The 22,880-nt window shown below is 47.2% G+C and overlaps 1 protein-coding gene across 2 annotated transcripts in view; it reads right to left on the bottom strand.

Moving 5' to 3' along the window:
* The window catches only part of CD58 (CD58 molecule), a 60,517-nt gene extending 42,014 nt beyond the window's left edge, over window positions 1–18,503 (bottom strand). For both annotated transcript variants that reach the window (XM_025872517.2, XM_025872516.2), the window contains exons 1-2: window positions 18,349–18,503; window positions 3,128–3,421 (exon numbers count right to left, since the gene is read on the bottom strand). In XM_025872517.2, coding sequence (XP_025728302.1) covers window positions 3,128–3,421; window positions 18,349–18,418 — 364 coding nt within the window. In that variant the 5' untranslated portion in view covers window positions 18,419–18,503. The remainder of the gene's footprint in view (window positions 1–3,127; window positions 3,422–18,348) is intronic.
* Between the last annotated feature and the right edge of the window lie 4,377 nt (window positions 18,504–22,880).

Below are 22,880 nucleotides of genomic sequence, written 5' to 3'. Positions count from 1 at the left end.
AGGATGCCTGAGAACAGAAAGAGGTGATCATGGATGCCAGCTTTCATACAGCCTTGCACTATCAATCTTAGCTTTAACTCAGAGAGATGGGGCCACTAGAAGGTTCTAAGCTGATGAATGACATGCTCCAACCTCTGTTTTAAGATCACTCTGGCTGCTTCTGTTTAAAAATAAACTGTGGTCATAATATATGTAAGTCAAACCTTTACGCTGTACACCTCAAACTTATACAGTGATACAGGTCAATTATGCCTCAATAAAACTGGAAAAAAATGAAATGTAATTAAATTTGTAAACAACACAAAATGCCTCCTGTAAGGGGCAATGGTAGAAGCTGGGTGCCCAACTAGGCGGCTGCTGCAGTTCTCCAGATGAGGATAAAAGAGCCTTGGATCAGCCCCAGAGGAAGTGGTGAGAAGTGGTCAGATGCTGTAAAACCAGTAAAATTTCCTGGTGGGATAAACACAGTGTTCGACAGAAAGAGGAAGAGAAACATGGTGTCAGGATGACATCAAGGTTTTAGCCTGAGCAACCAAAAAGAAGGCCCTGCCATTAACCAAGCTAGGGGAAAGATCTGGGGAGGAACGGGATTTAAGGGAAAGTTGATGAGCTCACTTTGGAACCTGTGATTTGAGAGGCCCATCAGATAGATATCCGAGTGACATACAGAGGAAGCGGTCAGAAACACACATAAGGAGCTCAGTGGGGCTCCAGGTGAGAGCTCTCAATCTGTGCATTATCAGCATCAAAACAATATTTAAAACCCGAACCCAGAACGAGCTCACCCAGCTGGGTGTGAATGTAGACAGAGAAGGGTGGCTCAAGCCTTCAAGTCTCCAATGCTTGCAGGTTGGCAAGATGAGGGAACCAGCCAAGGAAGCTGAGAAGGAAGAGTCAGTGAGCTAAAAGAAAACCGGAATAGGGTGGTGTCCTGGATGCCAAGAGAAGGTTGTGTTTCAGAGGAGAGAGTGATCAGCTATGTCAGATGCTGCTGAGTGGCCAAGAAAGATGTGGTGGAGAGAGCATGAATGGATCACTGCCTTCATTAATGAAGAGATCAAGAGTTCTGGTACAGTGATGGGATGAAAGCCTGTTTGGGGTGGGTTAAAAAACAGGAGAAAAGGAGTTAGAAAGCAAACATGGACAACCCTTCAGGGAGATTTTCTACAAACTCAAGATGGCAAGTGGTAGCTGGAGGGGTGGAGGGGGCATCAGAGGGCTCCTGGGGCTGGCATGAATGTCTGACAGCATACTGCGTGCTGGTAGGGTCGGGCTGGCAGCCCACGGAGGACACCGCTGCTGGAATAGAGCAAGGGCACCGACTAGAGCGATGTCCCCAAGGGCAGTGGCAGGGAGGCAGGGCTCGGGGCACAGCGGAGGGCTTGGTCCTCTGTGAGCAGGGTACCCATGCTCAAGGGCAGGTAGGCAGAAAGGCTAAGGGTGACAACCTGTGGAAATTCTCCTCCGATTGCTTCTCTTCCTCAGTGAAACAAGAAGCGAAGCTTTCAGCTGAGGAGTAGCTTTGGAGAAGAGGGTCTTCAAGGCTTGAGGAGAGGAAGGATAATTGCTAGGACACTGGGGGACATGTTGGACTTGACTGAGGCAAGCGACCAGAAGCTTCACGTGTGGGGCTCTGTGGGGTGATGAGTTTCTCGGCAGCCACAGTGTGTGAGCGCAGAACAGGCAGCACAATGGACTGGACCTGGTTGCACAGGCCAGAGGAGTATGGCCCATTTAAAAAGGAGCAAGGATGGGGCACCTGGGTGGCTCAGGTCATGATCCTGGGGTCCTGGGATCGAGCCTTATGTCAAGCTCCAGGGAGCCTGCTTCTCCCTCTCCCTCTGCCCCTGCTTGTGCTCTCTCTCTCTCTCGCTCTTTCTCTCACATAAATAAATAAAATCGTTACAAAGTAATTTAAAAAATTAAATTAAAAAAATTAAAAGGAGCAAGGAAACTAAGCAAGTCTTCCAATATGTGAGCCGTGAGTGAGCATATTCGGGGCTGCCTAAGGAGGACAGGGGGCCATGCAAGGTGAAGGGGTGGCAGATTTGGCAGAGCAGGGGACATCTGGCATGACATAGCGGAGGGCTTAGAATGAGTGGTAATAGATCTGTACCTCTGAAACAAATAATACATTATATGTTTAAAAAAAAACAGAAGAAGCTAGTAGGAAGGGAAAAATGAAGGGGGGGAAATCGGATGGGGAGACGAACCATGAGAGACGATGGACTCTGAGAAACAAACTGAGGGTTCTAGAGGGGAGGGGTGGGGGGATGGGTTACCTGGTGATGGGTGTTAAAGAGGGCACGTTCTGCGTGGAGCACTGGGTGTTATGCACAAACAATGAATCATGGAACACTACATCAAAAACTAGTGATGTAATGTACGGTGATTAACATAACATAATAAAATAAAATTAAAAAAAAATAAATAGAATGAATGGTAATGACAACTTCTAGGTTCTATCCATGGGGAAAGGTGGGGGAGGTGGATGGAAGACAAGACCATCACAGGTGAGATCAGGGACTCAGAAGCCAGGATATTAGAATTATATATTTAAATATTATAATCACTAAGAATTATAACAGCAGGAACATCAGAAACAGCAAAAGTGAGCCAGGCATTCCAGTGATCCAGAAACGTTGGGATATATCCACAGGCCTATAGATGACAAGGAGAATGACCTGGAAGTATCGATGGGGAGTGTGGAGGAACCTGGACTCTATCTCCAGTTTCTGTGTAAAGTGATACAGGGGAGAAAAAAATCCACCTGCTGGGGTGCAGCGCAGGTGCAAGCAGGCACTCTAATTTCTAGAGCATCATCTCTCAGTGGAGCTCAAAGAGTTTTGAGTTCACTGCTGCCCCTATATCCCTTTCCAGAATATTCCTAGCAAGACAAGAGATGCCACTGGCAGCAGCTCAGCCCGGCTGGGGTCGCTCCCTCCACCTCGGTCACATCCTCTCCTCACTCAGAGGATGACGAGGGGATGGACACTTGCTCCTCCTATGTGCCTGACAGCCTAAGAGATCGAATTCTCTTATTTCTCAGAAACCGTTCATTTGTGTTCATCTCTTAAAATAGTTGGAAAGTTGCCATTTTAAACAAACCCATTTATGGGATACTCACCAATCACATTCAGAGTAAACAAGATGTCACCAAAGCTCGGAGATTCAATTCTATACTCAGCTTCATCCGATGATGTCAGATTGAAGATGGTAAGGCTTCCTGACGTGGTGTCTAAATGAACTCTATCTACAAAAGGTGGGAAAACGTGGACGGGGGAGCCTGCTTCCCATTCGATGACTTTATCCTTACTTTTTGTCCACATGATCTCTGTAATGTGTACGGACCTTGCTACATAGAAAGTTACGCTCTTGTTCGCAATTCCAAACATCCTCTGGGGATCACAGCTGATGGAGTCTAGGAGGGAAAAAGAAATTGGTTAGGAAAACCAACACGACTTTATTGAAAATAGAAAACCATCCTCCAAGATGCTCTTTGGGGGGGAGAAAAGTGAAATTTCGCAGTAAAAATGATTCATTGACTAACTTTTCTCACTAAGCCGATAAACCGCTGACGGCAAACACAGCAAGCAGGACATGTTTGACCGTGCGGAGTTTACTCTCTAATGGGGGCACTGGGGCCCACATAAATGCAAGAGGCGGATTCAACTCCGATGGAGCACCAAGTCCCTGCTAGGGGCTGTGGGCATGGCTGCCAACATGACAGCCAACCAGACAGGTGTCCCTCCAGGCCGTCAAGAAGCCCCACTGTGTAGGGAAGACAAAGCAGGCCCAGGGAGCCACCTCCTTGAGGGCCTTCCCCAGGAAGTCACGCTGACGCACCACAGGAGGCATCACCCAAGGGCTGGGGGAGTGGGGGAGGAGAGGTAATTGTACTGATAGAGGAAGCAGAGCCTCCCCCCCCACAAAAAAATAAATAAAATAAAGGAAGCCCTGAGTCGAGAAGGAGCTGGGTGTGTTTGAGGAAATAATAAAAGCAGCTCCCCATGGCTAGAGGAAGCGAGCAAGCAGGTCACAGGTGGGGGGTGAGGCTGGAGGGGCAGGTGGGGCCAGATCACAGTGTATGTGAGGGTACTTGGGGGTGTCAGGTAAGACATGCTAAGGGTTTGGGATGGATCCTAATGGCAAGGCAAAGCCACAGGACGGCTTTCAACACAAGACCGGCATGACGTCATTTAAGCGTGGACAGCGGTGGCTGGGGCCAGGCATGCAGGCAGGGAAACCAGCAACGAGAGGGTGGGAGACTGCGCAGACCAGAGCAGGGTGTGGGTGGAGGGGACAGACAAAAGGGCAGACTTGGAGAGCAGCTTGGGAGAGAAAGCACCGGGGGTTAGTGACTGGAGGTGGCGGGTGAGGGAGAGGGGGTAGTTAACGGTGTCGGTCAGGCATCCTTCTTGGCTGACTGACAGAGGCTATTAGCTGAGATCAGAAACAATGACTGGGAAGCAAGCCAGGTGGGGTGAGACGCAGACTAAGGGCACAGGACTAGGTTCAGTGGCATGGGGAGCGTGGGAGAGCTGGCTCCAATCGTCCCCCCTCGTGAGTCAACCGTTAGCATCTCACCTGGACCCCATTCAGCCAAGCCTGGCTGATCACCTGAAACCCATGTGGTGGGAGTATTTACAGCAAAGGAACTAATGCTTCAGAGAGAGACTCCTGCCTACTCTGCACCAATCCGGTTGTTAAATATTTACTACCACCCCTAGACTGGGATAGTCTCGATACCCCAAAATGGGTTTAAATGCATCTGGTTCCAGACTTGACTTTCTTGTTAAGAGAGAAGAGCAGCTGTTAAGGGAAAGACATTAAAGATAAATTAAAACTTGATGGAAGTTTATGCCTAGCAGCAATCAGGGTAATTGAAAGAGCATGGGGGAAAATCAAAACTATTAAATAGACCAATTGTAGGCAACCGTGTTCAGTAATTTCAAATAAGAAGTAAATACGTCCCATTTGTCTATTGCGAGGATTTCTAGAACCCATCTCCCTTAATTAAGGGGGACTGCCCACAGGAATACACCAGCAGCCCTCGTTGCGGTGCTGATCACGCCCTCTCTTCTCTCACACCTGACCAGAGCACGTGGGAAGGTGGATGAGAGGGGGCAGGATTTGAGGAGTGAGGGTCTATCCACAGCCACTAGCGGAGGCTCGAAATGTCTTGTGAGTGAATGAAGGAGTGAATGCATGCATGAACGGCAGTCCGTAGGGTGGTGGGGGAAGAGAAGTAGTAGGAGGTGAACCTTGGCTGCATAAAGATGGATGGCTGCCATCTTCCCAGGGAGAGGTGATGTTTCCTGGGCTTGAGAACAGGAGGACGAAAGAAGTCGGGAATGGAGCTAGTGCTGGTAAGAAGCACGGGAGGGGAAGGGAGAGACCAGTTCCAAAAAATTCAGTTTTGAGCTGGAAGAAACTGTCAAAACCATTTAGTCGAACAACCCCCCATTTCATAGGTGAAGTGACAGGGCACCAAGAAAACTGAAGGGCAAGGTCACTGGATGCCTCCTCGGTGCCAGCAGTGTATTCACGCACCCTCTTCAATGCCTGTCACACACACTGCAGTAGTGGTGCTCACCGCGTCACACAGAGTCCCTCGGCAGGCTTACGGCGGCAGAGGGACCAGAACACAAGATTTCCTGACTCTGTGCAGCCCCCTGCTCCCTTCAGAGCAGCCTGGTCCTGGTACTCACTCTGGAAATACTCACTGGGCAGCTCTACGATGTGGGGACTCCCCCCACCCCAGAACAAGACACAGTCCCTGCCCTCTCAGAGCTTACTTTTTGTTAGGGAAGTCAGACTTGGTCCAAATAATTGGACCAGGGGCGCCTGAGTGGCTCAGTCGGTTAAACATCCGCCCTCAGCTCAGGTCGTGATTCCCAGGGTCCTGGGATCGAGCCCCACATTGGGCTCCTTGCTCAGCCGGGAGCCTGCTTCTCCCTCTGCCTCTGCCTGCTCCCCCTGTTTATGCGCGCTATCAAATTAATTAATTAAAACAAATAATTGGACCAACACCCCACTGCAACCGCGCTCAGGGCCACCAAGTAGAACCACAGGGTATCACTATAGAGCACCCACTCGGGGAGCAGATGAGGGGTTAGAGACAGCTTGTGAAGAATGAGGAGCAGTGAGCCCCACTGTCGTTCCCTAAGACAGGGGACGTGGAGGAGAGCCAGGCTGGGGCTGGAAGATCATACTTTCAGTTTGGGACACTGTGTGGGGTCTGTAAGACTGCCAAGTGGAGATGTCCAGTAGGCTGCTGGGTACACAGGTCCGGGGCTCACAGGAGAGGATCCAGACTTGGGGATCATCACATTTGTAGTGGCTACTGTCTAGCATTCCCTTCTCACAGTGAAGTCTTTTCCATTGCACTTCCAAGACTAACCCTGAATGAAGTAAGCTGCTGATAGGATAATCGCCAATGAAAAAGAGGAACAGCAGAAAGGGGAGTGAGTTGTTTCTCAAAGGTCACAAACCGTGAATGAATGAATGAGTGAATGAGTGAATGAATGAATTTGCACACAAACAGCAGCAAGGAAAGGAGTCAGCAGTGAGCTGGTTGCTTCGCTGCTATCGGAGTGGTCAGAGAGGATGCCAACTTCCCATGCTAGGGGGCGGAAGGGTAAGTGCCCAGATTCTCAGGCAGATGGGCCCAGGGGAACTCTCAAAAGCTTCCCACACAAGGCTCCCTCAGCTGTAAAATGTAAATCATAACGCCCACCACAAACGATTGTTTTGAGGTTTGAATAAGACTGAGAGTCTTTACACAATGGCCGAAAGGAAGTTGGCTTTCAACAGGGCTTTCCCTCTTTTTCTTGCAGTGAGTCAGGCCACATCAACACCTTGGTTGTATGTGATCCTGCTTCTGTGACCACCGAGTGTGGTGTGAGCTTGCATCATTTACAAACAAATAGAGGGAAAGAAAAAAATGAATTAGTGATTGCCTAAACAGATATTCCATGCTAGCCAGCATTTTTTTAAAATTGTTTTGAAGAATATTGAATGATCTTTTGAAGATAGGAGGGTACCTAATACCAATAGACAGAGAAATCATGTATCTAAGAACAGCTTCAACTCCAAATATTTTGTTGCAGTGTCCTTGCAAAACATTTTCATCACACCCAATTTTGATAATTCTTCTATGGTTTGAAGTCAGAATTGCAACTCACATATTTTGCAGATGAAGTGTCCTGATTTTTTGACTTAGAAAATATGGTCACCATAACTACTGAGTTAAGGAGGAGGAATTCCCACTCCCAGCCACAAATTCCTCTGCGTGTTTTCAGCTGGCTCCTGGGACCGACGTGGACTGCTATTTTTAGTAATCAAACACTTGTATAGTACTTACTATCTGTGAGGCACCATTGGAAGAGTTCTACAAATATGCACCCATTGGACCCTCTTAAAAGCCACACGAGGCAGGCGTTATTTTTGACCTTATTTTTTGCAGATGAGGAAACTGAGGCGCACAAAGATTAAGCGACTTGCTAGTGAAGTGGTAAAACTGGATTTCAACTTAGACTGGTCTGACTCCAGAATGCTCATAACCACTATTTCTTATTTGGCCTGCTATGCGGCATATGGCTATTAAAGACGTGACATGATACAGGATTTCTACAGATGTGGTTTCTAGAATGTACTGGGACTACTCTAGTTGAGACTCAAGCATGCCTCTGAAAACTGCAGGTGAGGTACCAAGCTCAGTGGTCCTCAAATCACTGAATGTCAGGGCCTGAGAGGTCCTGAGAGAGCAAGAGTCTGTGGCCCTCATGCCCCTGACTTCATACATGAGGAATTGAGGTTTGACTGAGCAAGAAAGTGATAAACCCAAATCCCCAAAATGTGACAACCTGAGTTTTGTGATGGTGGTGTTGCAGTTTGCAAACGACTTCAGATGTGACAAAGGGACCTGGGGCAGGGCTTCAAAATCAGACGCCATGAGAAACAAAGTTGAAGAGAGGGCCTAAGAGTCTGCACTCCTCATGGGTGATGGCAGGTACCATGCGAGATGCGGAAAAGGGACAAGAGAGGCTTGAATGCGGGGACGAAGAAAAGCTGGAGCCAAAAAAAGAAAGAAAAGGGAAAGAAAACAGGAACAAAGGGAAGAAGTAACAAGGGAAACCAAACCACAGGAGACACTGCGAAGCCTGAGAGAATGGGGAGATGAAGCATGAACAGAGACCCGCAGTGCAGCCAGCAGAGGCCCCGGAGAGGGCCGGGGAGCTGAGGCGCGGGGGCACTGGCGCGCATGCGCTCCTCTGGAGCAGCGCTCCTCACCTCCCACCCGCGTGAGCGCAGGCAATTTGCAGAACTTCTGATTTTCCAGGAAATGCTGGATGTTCAAATTTTGTGTGAAAACTTCTCATTCTTAGAAGGCGGCAACTGATTCCAATCTGAGTTCAGGCCCCGCCCCCCGCCCGGCCCGCCTAACCCCATGAGGACAAAGACAGGGTGGTGCTTGGTCTCTGCTGTATTCCCGCTGCCTGGCACAGGAAGGGCACTCGATATCAATATTTGGGTGAATTAAGTAACCTAAATACAGCTGGACTATAGTCTGAAAGGCAGGGCTTCCTGACAGAACCACAGAATTTGGCAGTTCCTCCAAACCCTGAGCTTTGCAAGGTCCTAAGCTGCTGTGGAAACTGGTTGATGAATCACCATCACTCAGCGAGGGGACGTGGAAACGTTCAACTGGCACCAAAGAATAAGTGGCCTGGGGACCCCCTGCCCGCCGGTGTGCAGGCGAAACGGTCCCCTTCCCCCAAAGCCGGCCACCAGCACCACAGCCAGACTGGAGGGGCTGCTGGATTCCCACTCCCGTGTCTCCCCCACTGCTGTTCCTTTCAAGACGCTCCCCTTTGTCTCCTGCTTCCCCTTCAGGTTTAACTAGGCGGCGCCTACTACCTGCACCAGGTAAGCCTGGACCCATGCAGGATGTCAGCGCCAAATCAAAGGTAATAGGCCGTGTCAGGTCTGAGGAGATGCAATTTGTTTATAGATGTCATTTCTTAGATATGAACAATGTGATTTTAAAGTCTTTTTCTCTCTCTAAAATATCTTCTAAGGATGGCCTGCAGATCTTAGCAGTTAAGATCAAAGTTCATTTGATGAAAAAAATCCCCTAAAAGTTTCAGTACCTGAATATATAAATCTTGGTATTTCCCCCCTATGTTCAACATTCTAACGGTGTTTCAGTTAAAGACTCCTTCAAGCGTGAAGACAGCAGGATCTTGGGGCATTCTGAACCCAAGTGAGCAGATGAGTCTCTTCTCCAGACAGGGGGTTGTGACCACAACCTTTCTCTGTATCATGGCACACCCTCTGTTGACATCTATCTGGAGCGTGAAAGTGGTGGCATTTTGGGAGACAAAGTCTCTCTCTACACACAGATACACATTTACAACACAGAGAAGTGGCCACTCTCCTAAAATGTCTGTTATCAGATAATCTGTCCTGTTAGGTTCACAGATATTGTCAGATTAGTCAGGCCCCATGACCCAGTTTGGGGGTAGGAAATCTGCTCACCAGGTATGTAGATAATAAGGAGGAAATGCAGTCTTTTTACTCAAGGAAGTACAATGCAGCTTGTTTCTTTAACCTAGCTCTTCATAAATCCACTCCAAATGAGCCCTAGGCCAACTCAGCCCAGAAAAAGTCAGGGCGTGGGGTCTGAGAATATGGAGAAGAACATTCCAAAGAACGGGAGCCACCAGGTTACAAAGGTTCAGAAGTTGACCGAGGTCGCGCAGAAGACACAGAGCTGGTGTCTGGACACAGGCAGCCAGCTCCGGAGCCTGCACTCTTAGCCAGGAAGTGAGAGGCCTTGGTCTTCCCTTGTCCATTCCATCCTTGCCCAGACTGAGTCAGGTACTTGTGCTGCCATGATTTGCTAAAAACAGGAATCTCCTGCTCTCAGCTATGCCACCACTGCTTCCCTGTCTCTTTGACTTCAGCCTGAAATGGCAGCCACCTGAGTCTTGGCAAGTTGTAAACCCCCTGGCCCCCCAGTCCCTGAAACCCCCCAGAACTTGCCCCACAAGTGCTCTCAGTTGTCAAGCTACTCCTTGCCTCCTGGATGAGCTCATCTGGAATGGAGATATTGGAACTGACCAAATCAATTTCCTTTTGAGCTTTTCTGTCTTCTGTCAGGCTAAAACATTCCCCAAAGCATTACTCCTTGGGCTGACACTTAAAAGCCCTTTGCCTTTCCCTCTCAATCTGTACAGTGAGCCTCAGTAACCACTACCCACACACGACTCCGGAGCACATGAGATGTGGTCTGTCCGAATGGAGGTATGTTCGGACACTGAAGACGGAATGTAAAATCCCGCATTAATATTTTCTGTATCAGCTCCATGTTGAGATGAAAATATTGTGGCTCTATTAGGTTAAGTAAAATAGATTATCAAAATCATTTTTGCTGGTTTCATACTGTTTCTAATTGTCAGCACTCCTGCAGCCTGTCCTTTCAAGATACCCACACACCATCTTGGTCAAAAGCCCCATTTGTGAGCTCATTAGGCTCAAAAGCCACATGTTCTTGTTGGAGGATATATCTGAGATCTACAGCACGCTTTAGGGAATTGGGTCTTCACTAGAGCTATTTAAGACTGTGAGTCTTTTAAAATCTATTCTCCAAATTCTGATTCAAGGTATTTCTATACACTATTGATCATTCCATTAAGAATTTCTTTATAATCCCTACTATTTTCAGGTTTTTCGGCTCATAGTTGAGAAACTAATTCATGATGACAACAGCCTTATTAGTTTCCTGTGAATCTGAGTTTATTATTTTCCGAATGTGTATATAAAATGGCATTTTTTTTTCTAGTTCTTAACTGTTACAGGGGAAAAATGTTCAAGAAACGACACAGCAGTGAGCCTGGTAGAAATTCAGACACTAATCACAACAGACATTTTGGGGAATATTATGAAAAGGAAGTGAAGTCCCCTAGGACCTGAAACGGGTCTTGAGAACAAGCCTATCAAAGTAATTTGTTTCCCTCAGATAGATACTTGGTCAAGGTCACAAAGGGTAGACCTATGAACTAGGGGTTCCCGGTTGGGGGCATAGAGCAGACGTGAACTTATTGCAGGGATTCTGAGCAAGAGGTCTCCTTAATTCCACTGGTTTCCATCGGAGCCCCAGAGTCCTTGGGCTAAGAGGTCACTGGCATAGGCGCCAGCAGCAGCTGAGAAGGAAAAGAAAGACCAAAGGGCACAAGGGCAAGAAGATTTTTAAAAAGAAAAAGGAAAAAAGGTCAAAGGAGAAGATCCTGTGTCTCTAAGTAAATGGAAGACGTTCTCTTTTGACGCTCGTGGACAGACACTGAAAGCTACCTCCAAAGAAATGCTAAGATATTTCCCAGCACTTTCCTGGGAACAGTCTCAGTATTTTACACTTCCTAGTCAGACCTCAACTCATCGGAACAAATGGAAAAGGTAGTATCATGGTTTCACCTTCAATCCTGAGACAGAAGGTTTGATTTGTGACTGCAGAGTCTAAGGGCCTGTGTGGTAGCAAAGCTCAATTAGAACTGTTGTACTAGCTCTTTTTAGCAGAGCCTGCCTTATTCTACTGCTGCTTTGGGTAGTTCCTTTTTCTTGCCAGCTATCTCCACAGCTAGATTTTCTTTCCTTCTATGCAGAAACAAAGCCATATACTACTTTAAAAAAAAGCCTTCTGCACTTGAGAAGAAATGTAAGAGGAAATCAAAAGACAGAAAACTTCTGCAAACAAACACTCATGCCTCATGCATGCAGGCAAACTTTCTGCTTTCAAACACAGGAACCTATACCTACCCTGAAAGCCTGTTTTCATTCAAGAAACCTTACAGTGCCCCAAAGGCAATAAAACAAATTTTTAGATTGAATTCTCAAAAGGTGGTTCTAATTTAAAAAAAAAAAAATTTTTAAAGATACCCATCAAAATTAAACCAAAAACCTAGTCACAAATGCAATGCGGGATACTTGATTAGATCCTGGTGTTTTAAAAAAAAGGCACTCTTGTGACAATTGGGGAAATCTGAACAGTGGTAGAAGTTAGGTGATATGATGAGATTACTGTTAATTTTCATAAATATAATGTTATCAGGATTATGCAAAAGTACTAGGGAGTAAAGTATGGATGTACAGAGAGAGTGTAACTATAACAAAATGTTCATAAATACGTAAATAAATCCCCATCCTGAATTCTACAGCCCAAGTAAGGTTTCCCCAACCCCCTTCTGCAGATGATGATACTGAAAGCCATCTTATATGACTGGTAACTGTGCTGTCCTATATAACTTCACATGTCTCAGCAAAATTACACTGGATAATGCATACATGTCACATATAAGAGATCACCCATGGGGGCTCCTGGCTGGCTCAGCCAGAAAAGCATGTGACTCTTGATCTTAGGATTGGGAGTTTGAGCCCCATGTTGGGTGTAGAGATTACTAAAAAAGTAAATAAACCTAAAAAAAGAGAGAGAGGTCACGATGGCTCTTCATATCTTCATAAAATTTGCTCACCTAATCTTGGGTTGGGATTGCATGGATTTTGAGTCAGATGACTTCTGTCGCGTTTTCACTTCTTTCCTGTGTGAACTTGGACAAGGTTCAACCTTTTTTGACCTTTGTTCTCTTCCTTAATAGTCTCTACCTTAAAAAACTGGTGTGACAGAGCACGGGGTGTTATGCACAAACAATGAATCATGGAACACTACATCAAAAACTAATGATGTAATGTATGGTGATTAACATAACAATAAAAAATTTAAAGATTATAAAAAAAAACTGGTGTGACAATTAAATGAAAACAAAAATCCAAAATACTAAGCATAGAACCTGGCACAGGGCATGTACTCAATTCATGACAGCTATTATTATTATAACAATGGGTCTAGTTTTCTCATAGGAATACACCACACTATTTTGACTTAGAGTATCCTTTTCCTAAATAAAAACACACAGACTCTGAATCTTGACTGCAGCAAAAAAAAAAAAAAAAAAAACAACCCCAAAACAAAAACAAACAAAAAAACATGAACAGGTCTCACATAATAATGTAAGATAATAACTTAAAAAGGAGAAATGCTAGACAAACACTGTCTCATCTAATGTCCAGATTTAACGCGCTGTAATGTTAAAAAAAAAAAACATGAAAACAAATCAGTGAGAGGAACTTTTTAAGAAGTAGTATATGGCTTTGTTTCTGCATACAAGGAAAGAAAATCTAGCTGTGGAGGTAGCTGACAAGAAAAAGGAACTACACAAAGCAGCAGTAGAATAAGGCAGACTCTGCTAAAAAGAGCTAATACAACAGTTCTTTTTTTTTTTTAAGATCTTATTTATTTATTTGAAAGAGAGAGAGAATGAGAGAGAGCACATGAGAGGGGGGAGGGTCAGAGGGAGAAGCAGACTCCCTGCGGAGCAGGGAGCCCGATGCGGGACTCGATCCCAGGACTCCGGGATCATGACCTGAGCCGGAGGCAGTCGCTTAACCAACTGAGCCACCCAGGCACCCAATACAACAGTTCTTATTGAGCTTTGCTACCTGCCTGGCACTACCTCAGCTCTGTCCATGTGGTATCTTGACGATGCACCCCAGCACCCAATCCTGCTGGCTCTACCTTCCAACCATACCCCCCTACCTCCCATTCAATCCCCCTCTCTTGCAGTCATTTCTTATCTGCATTGTTCCTATGGCCTCCCCAGCTGGTCCCCCTGCTTCTCCTTTGCCCACTCTACAGACTGTTCACAAAGCCGCCAGAATAATTCACTTACACATTCCACTCATTGTAATTTCACTCCTGTTCAAAATCCTCCAAAACATCCCATGTGACTGGGAGTAAAAAAGTCGCAGTCTTTAAAGGGGCCCACAAAACTTTATCTCTTAAGTCCTAGCCCTGTGTTTACAACTTCATTTCCTACTACTTTCTGGTACAATGGTCTACTTGAAATCCCTTAAATGTCAGAAGCCTGGCTTAGGGTTTTTGCTGCTAGCCCCCTGCCCGGAATACTACTCCCCCAGACAGTTGCCTGGCCCACTCAAGGCTACACTCAACTGTCATCCTTTTAAAAGAGACCCTCCCCTGACTACACAGTATTGAACCCTAACCTGAAGAGTAGGGTAGCTGAATGCAACATCATACATTCAGCCCATGGAGGACTATGTTGCTATAAAAAAGGAATGAGGATGATCTCTATGAACTGATACGGAATGATGAACCAGACATATGGTTAAGAGACAAAAACAAGGTACAAAAGAGTACACAGAGTATGACACTATTGTTACCGTTGTTGCATTATCTATTTATATCTACAAAAAGAAACAAAGATAAAACAGAAACAAATAGTACCTATTATGACAGAGGGAGAAGGTGGGAATAGGGTTTCCCTGAGCATCTCTCTATATGGCTTGACTGGCACCATATTAATATTTAAAAATTAAATCAAGGGGGGAAACCCTAAAACTGAATAGAAACAAAACAAATCAATGCAAGCATATATTGAGTTGATAGCACTACCACTCAGAAGAAAAAAAAATTAATCCAAGTAATTTTAAAAGACAGTCTTCTGTACATATACAACAGGATATATGGAAGAATAAAAAAAGCTGTGAAGAACCTGTGAACTGTATTTAGTAAGGTTTGTGCTTGGTAGTGGTCTCGGTATAGCAATTACGAAATTATTTTGTGTTTAATGTATATTAGGAAAACATACGGATTCTATGAGGAATAGAGTTCTCACTGTGGCAAAAGGAGATACAAATAGGGAATGGAGGAAGAGAAAGATGAACCAAATTGTTAGATTAGGCTTGGCGGTAACAGGATAAACTTACGACTTGGCGACACTCTATTTCCCAGCTCTGAGAACTGACAGCCTAGAAACCATGACTCCAGTAGCCTTGAGCACACCTAGCACCCAGATACTGATTTCTAAGTCCTATCTCCCACTAAAAGGAATGAGAGAATCTAATGATTACAGGCGGAGGCAGAAAAGGTACAAATGAGTCCAAGACATCCTTCTGTGCCAGAAAGTAGGAAGTTCTCAAAAACTGATGGAAACATGGCAAAGAACACAGAAGCACAGAGGGGTTCCCATTTGCCAAAGTCTGGATCACCGAGCATCAAAATAGATGACAAAAATGCCATCTTAAGAAATACCCCTGGGTCCATACTTATACTAAAAAAATAAAATTAAAAAGGAGGTGCAAAAGTTCTTCATTACTGAAGAATGTCAATGATGTATAAGGAAAAATGGGGATAGAGAACTGCCGTCTACCAATATTTTAGTGGACTTGGGAAAGAATCACCACTGGATGCCAAAACAGCTAAAACACTGGATGAAAGATTGTTGCGGAACAGGATAGTCACACAATCTCAAAGTGTCACTTGATACGTCATGTATTAATACAAAGGGGAACAGGTACCTCTGTGATGGAGAAATCTGGTGGATCACCTTAACCAAATAACCAAAGTTAAGGGCTCCAATAACGGGACAAATGGACTGCATGTGCTCTCTAATGAGATGCACAGAGAACGGCACGACACGCCTATGGAACATTCCTCAAAGTTTTAACCAGAATCTAATCATAAGGAAACAGACCATCCAAATCTAGGGACATTCTATAAAACTGGTCCAGACCTTTCAAAAATGGTGATATCATAAAGTACCAAAAAAAAAAAAAAAAAAGAGTTGGCAAGTTTTAGATTAAAGGGGATTAAAGAGGCAAGACTACCAAATGCAGTGTGTGATCCAGGATCGGCTTCTGGACTCTATCAGAAAACAGTATTATATTGATGGTGTATTTCCGGACTTTGATCATGGTTTCACGGATTCCTGGAGACATACTGTTCTTAGAAGACATATGATGAAATATTTACGGGTAAGCTATCATAAGATCTACAACTCTCAAATGTTTAGACAAAAAAAAAATTAAGTGTGTGTGTAAATAGAAGTAAACCAAATGTGTTCAAAATGTTAATAACTGGGGATTCCAGGAGCAAAGTGTGTACGTGTTCATCATACTATTTTTTGCAACTATTCTAAAGATTTCCAATGTCCCAAAGTTTTAAAGAAATATTAACGATGCCCACTCCCCTTTCCTCTGCATTACTAATCTCTGTGTTAGTGTTTATTGTACCACCACCCAACATCTAGATATTTACTCATTAATTCACTTTCTGTCTCTCTCCCCGACTATAATGTAAGCTTCAAAGAGGCAGGGAAGTCTGCTTCTTGTTGTAACCCCGGTTCCTTGTACAGTGCCCAACACAGGGTGGACCCCCAGTAAAACTGTGTTCAGTGACTCATGTTCACAGTCTAGGCAGTACATGTTATCATTACCCTCCCTCACCAGTGAGGGGTGCTCTCTCTCTCTCTTCCAAGGCAAAGATAGTGTGAGGCTCACAGAAGTTAGGTAACTTTTGGAAATTATAATTCCATATAAGGAGCAGGGCCAGGGTGGGAAGCCAAGCACTGACTGGAGAGCTGATGCTCTTTATCACTGGTGGGCTGCTTCTCATTGGGTCAGGCTCGGCCTGAACCTGCATCTCCCCGTTTCCCACAGTCACCAGCATAGAAAAGTCTCAGGGGGTCCTGTGATGGCATCCGCCCTGTGATGGCATCCCCGCCTCCAATGACTCCCAGCTGCAATCCTTTCTCCATACTGCTGCCAGACTATTCCTCCTACACGCATGGTTCCGATTCTGTGAGGCCCCAAAAGAATTCTCCAAACTCCCATCCGGGATGTGCAGGGCTCTGTCCTGGGGCCTCCAGCTCCCACCAGCACACTTATGCTCCAGGGACACTGAATGACTCTCAACTGCCAGGTTCACCCTGTACACTGTGCTCCCGTCTTTTTCACCTCTCGGAATCTTTTCCCACGTCATGACTCGTCCACACACCGTCTAGCCTTGGAGGTCAGGTTCAAAAACGCTCCCCTTCCAGGAAGTTTCTGTGTCACAAGAGATACTTGATTCACAAAAGACGTTGCTCCCTTCCCTGTGCACGCCCATAGCACTTTATGCTCAGCCTGTCTTAACGACATTTACTTCTGTGCCTTAAACTGTTGGCACCCTTGAGATCTCTCAACCCCTCCCCGCTAGGCGGGCCTCCATAGACACATACCCCATAGTGGAAGCTGAGTGCAGAATGAGGATTGCAAGATTGATCTGTAGTATGTGCAAAGGGGCCCCCAACCGGAAACCCTCAAGGAAAGAAGAACTAGTTAAGCGTTTGTTACTATGCTCCAGGGGGTTGGCTATGACTGTGTGTGTAGGGGTTTATAAAGGTGGGGAGGTAAAAATGGAGACAGATACTTATTTCATGGGGCTGTTAATTTGGCTGAAGAAGTGGGAAAGGGATGAAAGCAGTTCTAGACGCACAGAGTTCTTTGACGTTTTCAAGGGAGGGGAAAGGAGCACCAGCCGCCCTGCTTCGAAATCCTGGAGCGATTCAGACATTTCTCTCGACCGGTCCCTGTCCCAAGCCCGGTACCCTTCCCTCAGGAGCGCAACTCAAACGCGGCGCGGCGTCGGAAGGGGGGACGGGGGAACCAATCGGCTGTCGCGGCTCCTGCGCCCCACTCCGCGCGCCGCGGATAAACCGCGTTCTTTGGGTAGGCGGAACCCGCTGACGGGAGCCGTCCCGGGAGAGCTCACCGGCGGCGGAAGCAGTGAAAGGTCCGTCCAAATGCTCGGCGACCATACCCCGCGGGTGATGGTGGGGGCGACAAGTGGCTCAGCAGTCACTGGAACCTCAGCAAAGGCACCCCCTTCCGGAGGTGTGGAGGTGGTGGAGAGGTGAAAGGCCTTGAGGGAGTTGGGGGTTAAGGATTCTTTGTTTTGTTTTTTTTTTTTTAGATTTTATTTGACAGAGAGAGACACAACGAGAGAGGGAACACAAGCAGGGGGAGTGGGAAGAGGGCGAAGCAAGCTTCCCGCTGAGCAGGGAGCCCGACGTGGGGCTCGATCCCAGGACCCTGGGACCATGACCTGAGCCGAAGGCAGACATGTAACGACCGAGCCACCCAGGCGCCCCGGGGGTTAAGTATTCTTAAGAGAAGAAACCAACGGAGAAGTGAGCGAGCCGGAGTCCCGTTCCTATTCCAAACGCGGATTCCGGTGCCTAAAGTCAAGGCTGCTTCCTGACTACCCACGGGAGACTTGTTGAAGTGACAACTCGGCCGGACCAGGTCCCGCTCGCTGCGTTTCTTCTCCCCAACCCAGTTGTGGCCACCTCGAGCCCCGCCCGTCCACCCAGCCCCGGAGCCCTGAAGCCACCGACACCCCCAGCGCTGCCCAGTCCCCGCCAGGGCCCGAGGAAGGCCTCCTCCACTCACCGAACTGCAGCACCAGGCAGACCACGCCGAGGACCCCCGCGGCCCAGCCCCAGACTCTCCCGGCGGTCATGGCGCGTCCGGCAGGCCTCTAGGGCCGGCCTGCGCAGGGGTGTACTAGTTCTCGAGCAGCTTCCCGCGGTCTTTAACCACTCCGGCGCCTGCCCCGTCCCCGGCACCGCCCTGGCGCCGCCCTGGCCCCGCCCCCCACGCCGCCCTGGCCGGGTCCCGCCCGCCGCGCCAGCTTCCTCTCCGGGCGAGTCCCCAGAGCCGTCCGGCGGCCTCCCGTCTGCTCTGCGGAGCTCTTCCTTCAGAGTGGCTTGCGTTTTTAAAAACCAGGCTTATTTTCGTTCCTCCCGCTCCTCCAGCACTTTTCCTGGACGTCTGGGACGTGACGGAGGCAACTCCGTAACTGGGGGTGTCGGGGAGGGGGGAGGGGAAACTGTGCCCCCCCCCCCCGGGCAAAGCTGCATCCCACTCGGCTGGACCCTACGGTGACAGGAGAACTCTGCCGAAGGACTGGGAGGCTCTGAAGCACTTCCTTCAGCGTTTTCGAGCAGCAGCAACATGCTGAACAAAAGGAAGCGGGACATTGTGGGCAACTGCTAGACCGTACGGGGTACCTGGTGCAGCCGGTCCCGCCGGTCTCACTCAAGTTCAGACCAGATTTTCCTTAAGCCTGCCCCCCCCCCCAACCTTCTCTTTCCCCGGAGCTGGGACTTCTAGCCTTGGGTTTCTCCCTTCTCAGTTTCCTCTGTTTTCCTCTTCCTCCATCTCAGCTGTGGACTTTCCCTTAGGCTAAGGAGTCAGGTCTGGTCGCCCCCTCACTGTTCGGCCTCCTACGAAACCTCCCGCCCCAGCTGCGAAAGTCACCTGGAACACTCCATGCTAGTGGTTAGTCTTTTTTTTTTAAGATTTATTTATTTATTTATTTTATTCATTCGTTCGTTCGTTCATTCATTTATTTATTTGAGAGAGAGAGAACGAGCCGGGGGGGAGGGGCAGAGGGAGAAGCAGACTCCCCGCTGAGCAGGGAGCCGGACTTGGGCCTCCATCCCAGGACCGGAGCCAAAGGCCGCGGTTTCACTGACCGCGCCACCCAGGCGCCCCCTAGTGGTTAGTCTTCTCGATGGGCTTGTCCTCCCTCAAATCTGACTCCAGACCAAGTAACTCCCAGAACCAGCTCCTCACGTGGCTTCCCTGTCTGACCCCTTTCAAAGAGAAGCACATGAATTGACCCTGCTGTGGGAGCTGTGGGAGCTAAGGGAACTCTGAAGCTCTTCAGGTGAACAGGACACCTTGCTGTCCTTATAAACATCAACGTGTCAGTTGTGAAACTGAGTGGAGATGTGCTTTATTGTTGCTGTCATCTCCATCATCCTCAAGTGAGGATCACAAAACCACTCAAGACGGTTGAACTGTACTGTAAGAATTCATTAGTTCTTAAGTCAGGCATAAGGTCTTAAAAGGTATCTGGGGGCGCCTTGGGTGGCTCAGTCAGTTAAGCACCTGACTCTTGATCTCAGCTCAGGTCTTGATCTCAGGGTTGTGAGTTCAAGCCCTGTGTTGGGCTCTACGCTGGGTGGGGAGCGTACTTTAAAAAAAAAAAAAACCTTAAATCTTAAAAGGTATTTCTGTCAGTGAAATTTCTGGGACCAATGTCATGTACCAGGAAGCCTCTTACCTTAAAACATTCCCTACCATCTGTAGATACTGAGAACCTGAGGCAGGTGCAGTGTATAGCACAAAATGTGAGAAAATCAAGTTTCTGCTCTGTTCGGAGCTGGTGGGAACTCAGGCCAACTGAGAAAGGTCGGATGGGGTCAAACTTTTAGACACTGGAGAGCCTCTGAACGTTTTTGAACTGAGAAGTGATATAACAGCAAACATCTGCTGAGCACTTACCAAGCCAGGCCTTGTGTTAAAGTGCATTACCCGAATTAATTTAATCTTGCTCTATTTTCAAAGATGAGGAAACGGAGACTCAGAGAAGGTAAATGACTTGCCCAGGGACACACAGTAAGGGGCAGACCTGGGAGTCCAACTGAAGTTAAATCTAAAGTGCCACTCTTACCCTCTCAATACATGAACAGGATGCAACTTTTGGATAGGCGGCCATGCTATTGATTGGATTAGCCAGCAGGCACTGTCAACCCAGCATGGCTGGGGAAAGTTCTGCCCAGTCATGTGGGGCTGGGAAGTATGCCTCAGGTCATGGTCTCCAGCCTTTGGGTGAGGAATGATTTGTTAGGTCTTCTTTGGTTAGATGCTCCTCTGACCAAGACCAACGAGCAGTGCCAGCTTTTTCAGTAAGAGAAATGCTGGGCTTCTGTCAAGCTATTTTTTGGAAATATTTACATCATACCCAACGTGGGGCTCAAACCCCAAACCCCAAGATTAAGAGTCACACGCCCTACTGACTGAGCCAGCCAGGTACTCCCTTCTACCAAGCATTTTTACAGGAGCTTCTGTGCCTGGTCCAGCAGACTTCATGAGTCAAAAGTGGCTCGGAAAGGTGGACCTGAGTTAGGCAATGGGCCAAAAAGGCTCTATTCGTATACTGAAAACTTGCCCCCAAAAGGAGAGTGGATGTATTATTCATCCTGTGGCCAGTATTGAGGTCCAGTCTTATCTGCTTGTCACTATAGATAAATCATGAGCTAGAGGTAAGAAAGGAGGGCTCATCCAACCTGCTCACGTGGCCTGAGGTTGCTACTCTTCCTAGCATGCCCCTCTCTGGTACTCTGGCTCTAGTTCTTGCCAACCTTGGAACTACCCCCAGGAAGCTTAGAAATCCCAGGATGAGCTGAGCAAAACACTGCTCCTAATCTTGCATACATGGAAATTGTCCCTGCCTCTCATAGAAATGTACATTCCCTTCCCTTATATAAACACTGGGCAAATTTGCACCAAAGGCGTAGATGGGTAATCTTCTTCCACAGTACTCCATTTCCCTTTTTAAAATGTTCCCTGGCAGAAAGAGAGCATTTGGGAGAAAAATTAGGCAAAAGTAGAACGTAAGACATAACATGGAAGCATTCTGGGTACCCAGGGGATAAACAATCCCCATTTCAACTTCTGGCCCCGCCAGCAGCTGCAAGAAGTTGATAAGGATGCAGCAGATGAGGCTGCAGAACAGAGGAAAGCACAGATTAAAACCTCTGAAGGGTTTGGATTTTTAAAGAGAAAAGGAAGCGCCTCCCTCTGCTTTTTACCTGCATTTTTCTTTTGCATATTCTGTACAATGTAAAGAATTACAGATCATGTATCACTGCTGTGGTTTTAATCATTCTATCATTCTCATTTTGCAGAGGTGGCGAACTCCTCCGTACCACACCAGCATTCGAGGGACGCGGGGAACATGGACTGGCGTGCTGTGCAGGAAGGCACCCTGAGCAGGAAGACACAGCTCCTGTGCAGTTCCTGTATCCTGGAAAATGCTTGCTGACAAGTTCAGGTCGGGACAGCACTCCATTGTTTGGCAAAGGTGGTGTGGTCTTGCTGTGGAGGCCCTCCGTAGGCAAGGGGAAGGTTATTCCCGTTCCTGCGCTCCTTCTCCATCAGTCTCCTCCCACCCCTTCCTGTCCCATCCCCCTAAAAAGGAAAGCTGGTTAAGCTCTGCCTTCTGAACCTGCCTATCAGGCCTCCAGGTGTGTGGTGTGTGCACAGACCTGGGGGCAGTATGGCCTTGACAGGGTAGTTGTGTACATTCACTATGATTCGTCTTCAGCAGATGGCAGTAAAGCGTCTTGGGAAAGGCTTTTTTGTCTTGTTTTGTTGCCCCCATCATTTGTACAAAGGCACTCTTTAGGCTGGGGGCAGGGCGGGGTAATAAAGGCTGCAGTTCTTGACCCTTGAGCCTAGCAGGCCAACACAATGCCAGGGGCAGAACTCCATGCTCCCAGGGCACAGTTTCACGGAGGAGAGAGGCCGGTTATGAGAAAGAAGGACACTGGGCTCCAGTAACTGTAAACAGCCATATTTTCAACATAATTTACTACAGGTCTCTGAAGTGTATATAAAACATTTTAGTGCAACATTTTACAAATAGTTCTCCTTTAAAAAAAAAAACCAAAAACCAAAAAACAAAACAAAACAAACAAACCAAAAACAAATCAACAGCTCTCTACATCATGCATGGGTAGTTTTCTTACCCTACCTGTTTTTTCAACAATAAACGCAGAGAAACCATTGTTTGAAAAGAATATGAAAACCTGCTACAGAGACACCCTGATGAAGGAGGGTGTGGTCATATCCATGTCCTGGGATGGGCCTAGCACCGCGTAGTTTTTCATGAATGCAACATTGTAGCTGTAGATAAGTCAAAAGAGTACAGCTGGTAGTTTTCCTCTCCTGGTCCATGGCCTAGAACTCCCGGAGGCTGTGTACAATGAGGTCTCCAGCCACTGGAGGGCACCATTACCACTCATCTGACACCACATTTCCATAGAAATGGCCAAACAAGGTCCTGGGGATTTTCACAGAAAGCTGAAAAGCTCACCCTTTGATGGTATTCCCCAGCCCAATAGAAAATA

Source organism: Callorhinus ursinus, unplaced genomic scaffold (genome assembly GCF_003265705.2).
Source record: "Callorhinus ursinus isolate GAN/ISIS: 27379988/994484 unplaced genomic scaffold, GSC_fseal_2.0 scaffold9, whole genome shotgun sequence".
Classification (NCBI taxonomy): Eukaryota; Metazoa; Chordata; class Mammalia; order Carnivora; family Otariidae; genus Callorhinus; species Callorhinus ursinus.
Note: the sequence above shows the minus strand (reverse complement) of the source record. Positions and strands in the feature narration are given on the sequence as shown.